A 6,114-nucleotide genomic window follows, 5' to 3' on the forward strand; every position below is an offset into this window, starting at 1 on the left:
CTTTTTTTTTTTTGTTTTTTTAAATTAATCGAACCACAGGCTGGAGCTGCTGAGCTCGCGTTTGCGGAAGTCCGGTTTCCCGGGCATACGATTCTTCGTGATAAGCCCGTTCTCCGATTCAAAAGACGACAAGAGCGAGGACGATCTCGAGATCGAGGCATGGCGGGAGATTGGAGCGAAGTATGAAATGGAGAATTTTGTGAGTGGTGATTTTCTGAAAAATAACGGAACGGAGATCATCTTTCTGCAGGACGATCCGCAATCTCGTTTATGGGAGAGGTTCCGGGCGTCAAGGGAACATGCGGTCATCATCGATCGGTGAGAGAAAAAGAGAGAAAGAGCGATTCAGGAGCTCACGATTTTATTAATATCATTGTATTTATATTTGCTTAGCAGCGATTGATATGTTTCGTACGTTTTTTTTTTTTTTAATTTATTCACGGGAAGAAATGCGCGCGAAATCTTGTAAAAAAACTTAACAGCATCCCTATAGGCACAAAATATTCGTAGAATGTTACATAAATATTATTAAAAAATTAACATAAGTTATTATAATGTTTTGAGAATATTGTATAATATTTTTTAATGTTGTGAGAGTGTTATAGGGATATTATATGGCCATTTGTATAAATATATTTGGTGTATTTCTTTGGTATATATTTTCTTTGACATCCCTGAAATATTACTAAAATATTTATTAATATTAATTTTTACATTAAATGCAATTTCAATTCACAATCCAGTAACGAAAATGTCTTATCAATCGATGCTGTCTTGTGCTTAAATACGTGTGATTTTACATAGGTACATATCCAGTATACAACTGCATGCCAAAATTATTTTCAGTCTTTAAACATATATTTAAACTAAACCGATGTAACAGTTTTACAAATTAAAGTAAATGTTGTTATGATAATTTGTAATGTTCATACAAAATGTTACAATAACATTAAATAATGTTACTTTTAATAATCGTGTAATATTATCAGGAGCAATAACCATCCATTAATATTTCAAGAATATTATTTAATATTATATAATTTCAGTAAAATATTCTTCAAATGTTACGTTTAATATTCTGAAAATACGCCTAAAATATTAAATAATATTATGCCTATACACGGAGGGAATTTTTTTTTAGTTTACCGTGAAAATATGATAGTCGTGGGACGACATTGTATTTCGAAGAATTTTAATGCAAATCTCTCTCATTCATTAATAAAACTACAATAAAGTATAAAATAAGTTTGATTAATTTTACTGAAATGCATGGTAAAAATCTTTAAAATATTGTATTGTGCCACAACTACTATATTTTCAGAGTAAATTTTGAAAGAAAATTCTCTCCATGTAGGAAATACTGCAGTAATATTGTAACGTTGTAAGAGCATGACATATTTAATTGTTTCATTAATAGAGTGTTGAATTAAAATTATTTTTAAATAAAATAATACTAATTGATCTTTTTTTTACACTGTAGGTATAATTTAGACAAATTTTCAATTGATTATTGTAAATAGAGTTATTAACACGTTCGGGTTCGCGCCATACTTAGCGCCGAGAGACTATCAGTGTTTCTAGATTATCGCTAAAAACTATGATTTTAGATGCGGAAAGTTGACATATCACGTGATAGTGCCGTGGAGTATCCTGTTCTTTCCTTACGTAAAAGCGGCTATATTATCCACTTACATGGATGATCCATGCAGCGGATGTAATGTGAGTGCATTTCTTCTTCTTTAAATACAACACGTTTATCTCTCATTCAGCAGTAGTAATCAAATGTTGAGTGCTTTCCATTTAGTGACAGTCGATATAAATATGTCGTTTTATCTTTCTTGGCATTCCATGACATGGATGATTATCTTTGAATAATTTCAGCCAGCCATCTATCAAACGTCGAATCACGAAGATCATGTCGTGGAATTAAGAAAGAGCACCGAGAAGGAAGTGACTCCGGCGTACCGCGAGGTCGACACTAAATTTGAAATAATTTGGACCACCGAGAGTCTTCTGGAGAACGTTACACATTTACATCACGAATCATCGTCAGAAGAGGAACGCGAGACCGCATCTTCTATTCTCTTAGAGAAAATCACAAATGATTCCGATCGTGCAAATTTCTCAACTAATTCGCCAACGGAATCCACAACTAATCAGTATGATAGCGACGCAACCGAATCCAGATTTGACGAGGATCATCTTAACGCGGAAAGTACACCTGGTCAAGAGGATTCGACGAATTCAGAGAGCGATGGTACCGTCTCCACCGGAACTGCTGCGATCTTTGAATCGCAGTCGGATATGCTTCCTCCGGAGCAAAAGGAATCTCATCCATCAACGAACAATAATTCGCTTACCACCGCAAATCATGAGGACACGACTGCAGATAGTACTTTATTGCTTGACGAACCGGCGACCGAAGTAACCGAAAGTGATTCAACTTTCGCAGACCAAGAAATGACATCAAATTTTGCGAACGAGATTCGAGGTAGTAATGGAAGCGCAAAACTGTTGGATTTGCGGGAAAAGAATTTCTGTTCAGTAGAATGATAATAGTTGCTTTCCATTTTCACACAAGTGATATAATACTAAAGTAAGTGTAAAGTTATGTGAGTATATTTTCTATTTATTATCCGTATAGCATGAAATATTTCCAAAATATCATTGCAAGATTTGAGATATTTCCGAAATTTTTCATGAAATATTTTCGAAACATAAATATGTTCAGGAATACAGAATGGTCCAATAAATTCTTATTGATTATATCCAGGAAATCAAAGTCTTGCAAAGCTTGTGTAGATTATAAGTATAAAGACTCAGTTGAGTCTCACTTGTCAGAAAGAAAATGGAAATGTGCATTTAACTAAGTTATGAGTTACGATATCATAAATGAGAATTACCTGAGTTTTAATATAAATGGAAAGCAACTAAAAATCAATAATATTACGTTATTCATCTTAAAATTTCTGACAAAAATAAAGATTGGAGCGCGATTTGACATTTCACTGTCTCAATTTTCGCCTTTTTTTATAAATTTTGTTTACTATTACTGTTCTATTACTTTTAGCTTACATTTAATTTACGCTGATTTTTATTTACGTTAAGGATTATTTTAAATTGTTATTTTGCAGATAACACAACACCGGAGGACGCTGAGCATTTTGGGAAGGATGCGTTTTTACCGTTACGCATAATTATGTACGCGCCGCATCTACATAAAAACGGCAAAAAGGCGAAAAAGTACACGCATATGATTCTGAAGTTCGGTGATCCCAATTTTCATGAGCACCCCGATTCAGGAACTGATGTTGCATCACCGCCGGTACATGTGAAGTAACACTTATAACATTTCTGTTAAATTATAACGCTCTATCTTATGTATGTCTTAATTAATTTCATATTTTATTTGAGATATTTTTCTATCGTGTTTAAGAATTTATTATCTTTTACACAGAGATATTATTAGGTATCAAGACCTGTCTTGATCGAATATAGCCTTCTTCATTTGTGTTTATTATTATTATCATTTTTTATATCATTCCTTGATAGTTGAGATTAAAATTCCCCGTGAATTTTAAGAGTGTCAATGCTCACATAACAAGCTCCGAAGAATATGATTGGCGAACAACGGAAGCAGATGAAGAACATGTTAATCAGACGTATACATTTGATGCAAATGAAAGCCCAGGATTGTACGGCGAAGTAGCGGACTATTGGAAGAGTTACGAAGATGACGACATCGCTGATGACCGAAATGAAACATTTAATGATACTTATAACAATTCTACGGTAATTACCAGCACGTATTGTGTACATTCAGCATTCAGTATATAAAGTACATTTTAATAATATAATTTAACACTTAAATCGATATTTTGTTATTTAACATTAAAACAAATTTAATTTTTAGACTAATTACAATCAGGAACATCTTTCTGATGTCAGCGATTACGCGACGAATCTTTCGAAGTCGGAAGAGAGCAATTTAATTACAAATGTCACAGAAAATCCCAATATTGGAAGTTCCACTGATTCACAGAATATCGAGAATTCAAGCATGATTGAATCTTCCAGACCGATTAGTGAGAATGAGCAGATCGATAAGAAAGAGGAGATACGATATAAATTAATTGAACATTACAATAAACTTTTATCTTGGATCGATTATAGATTAAATAAATAAACTATGTTTTATATTATATATAATTTTTTATTCAAATATCATCATATTCATCATGGATATTAAATAAATGACAAATCTTTATCATTACAATATAGATTTGACTAAACTTTATTTAAAATGTTTATAATTTGTATGATATATAAAAAATAAATGTTTAACATTTCGAATTAATCATAAATTGAATAAATAAAAATCTCAAAATTTCTTAAAAATATTTTACTAATTAGAACATATTCACATTACATTTATCACAGGTCATACAATATTGAGAGCTTAAGTTTTCAGATATATGTTAGATGTACATATACACATTTATTAATAGTTTTGTTAGCACAGTATAGTATATATATATATTTGGAAGATTATTTTTAAACATCATAATGATTCTTTTGTATGTATACATCACAAAAAAACACATAAAATAATGAATATATATACGAGTATATGCACATATACAAAATTCAATTAATGTTTTATATATATTTGTAATATATACGAAAAATAATCTCATGTCGCTATACTTTAAGTAATTAGTTGAAAAGTTATATGGTTTATGCCGTTTATGAAGAAGCCGATGTTTAATTCATCACATTACTGCACGTCATGTAACAAGTGATTATTTATTAAAACTATCAGTTTTTTTGGGATAGACTTCCGAAAAGGTGAATCTTACGATTTTCTTATCGATTGACATATTACTGTATTTTGATACCCTGATTACGAATATGATAATAAAAACTGCCGACAAAGTCATTTTCAAATATTTAAAAGACGATTTTTTTCGCTTTTTTTCACGCGTTTCGCGTGGGAAGTCGTGCGCCTCTTGGCACAGGGAAGAGGTGGAGTGGGAGTCGCTTCGCATGGAAGTTGTGCGCCTCTAAGCAGGGGGAGAAGTGAGGTAGGAGTAGCTTTGCGTGGAAGTCGTGCGCTCTTAAGCAGAGGGGGAGGTGAGGTTGGAGCAGCTTCGCGTGGAAGTCGTGCGCTCTTAAGCAGAGGGGTAGATGGAGTGGGAGTCGCCTCGCGTGGAAGTCGTGCGCTCCTAAGCAGGGGGGTAGATGGGGTGGGAGTTGCTTCACGTGGAAGTCGTGCGCTCCTAAGCAGGGGGGTAGATGGATTGGGAGTCGCTTCGCGTGGAAGTCGTGCGCCCTTAAGCAGGGAGGGAGGTGAGGTAGGAGTAGCTTCGCATGGAAGTCGTTTGCCCCTAAGCAGGGGGGTAGATGAGGTGGGAGTCGCTTCGCGTGGAAGTCGTGCGCTCCTAAGTAGGGAGGGAGGTGGGGTGGGAGTCACTTTGCGTGAAAGTTGTGCGCTCCTAAGCAAGGGAAGAGGTGGGGTGGAAGTCGGTTCGCGTGGAAGTCGAGCGCCTCTAAGCAGAAGGGAAGATGGGGAGGGAGTCATTATACGTGGAAATCGTGCGCCCCAAAACACGGGGGCGCTTAGCCAGATTGCGCGGCAAATGAGCGTCAAAATAACCTTGTCAGTAATTTTCATGATCATATTTGTAATCGGCACATCAAAGTACAGTAGTATACCAATCAATAATAGAATCGATAATAAAATCACCCTTCTGCAAGTCCACCCGTTTCTTCTTAATTATTTAGGCCCGTCATCTATATCATCAGAATCGAAACTGCTGCTGCTGCTACTGCTACTTGACGTGTTGCTATCGGAGTCCGTATCGCTGCTATCCGTTGAACTTGAACTGCTCGATAATCTGCATTTGTATACAATGATTAAGAAGAAGTAGAAAATGCTTTGGACTACAAAGTTTGGAGTAATCAGTAGGTATTATAAAATTCTTCAATCATGCACATTATTAGATTATTAAAACTCTCATTCCTAGGATTCTAATTATTCGGATATTCAGGTACTTCATACCCCATAACTCGGGTATTCAGGGGCAAATACTATTTGGATCTAAAAATTCTTGG

The 6,114-nt window shown here is 34.8% G+C and overlaps 2 protein-coding genes across 4 annotated transcripts in view; one reads left to right on the top strand and one right to left on the bottom strand.

Moving 5' to 3' along the window:
* The window catches only part of LOC108750290, a 4,842-nt gene extending 656 nt beyond the window's left edge, over positions 1-4,186 (top strand). Inside the window, exons 2-7 of the mRNA XM_018489647.1 lie at positions 40-318; positions 1,608-1,719; positions 1,882-2,491; positions 3,135-3,325; positions 3,553-3,792; positions 3,914-4,186. Coding sequence (XP_018345149.1) covers positions 40-318; positions 1,608-1,719; positions 1,882-2,491; positions 3,135-3,325; positions 3,553-3,792; positions 3,914-4,186 — 1,705 coding nt within the window. The remainder of the gene's footprint in view (positions 1-39; positions 319-1,607; positions 1,720-1,881; positions 2,492-3,134; positions 3,326-3,552; positions 3,793-3,913) is intronic.
* A 1,573-nt stretch (positions 4,187-5,759) lies between these two features.
* LOC108750291 (protein SHQ1 homolog) overlaps positions 5,760-6,114 on the bottom strand; it is a 3,683-nt gene continuing 3,328 nt past the window's right edge. For 2 of the 3 annotated variants that reach the window (XM_018489648.1, XM_018489649.1), the window contains one exon: positions 5,760-5,897. In XM_018489648.1, coding sequence (XP_018345150.1) covers positions 5,777-5,897 — 121 coding nt within the window. In that variant the 3' untranslated portion in view covers positions 5,760-5,776. The remainder of the gene's footprint in view (positions 5,898-6,114) is intronic. The other variant, XM_018489650.1, reaches the window with a different exon arrangement.

This window comes from Trachymyrmex septentrionalis, unplaced genomic scaffold (genome assembly GCF_001594115.1).
Source record: "Trachymyrmex septentrionalis isolate Tsep2-gDNA-1 unplaced genomic scaffold, Tsep1.0 scaffold35, whole genome shotgun sequence".
Taxonomy (NCBI): domain Eukaryota; kingdom Metazoa; phylum Arthropoda; class Insecta; order Hymenoptera; family Formicidae; genus Trachymyrmex; species Trachymyrmex septentrionalis.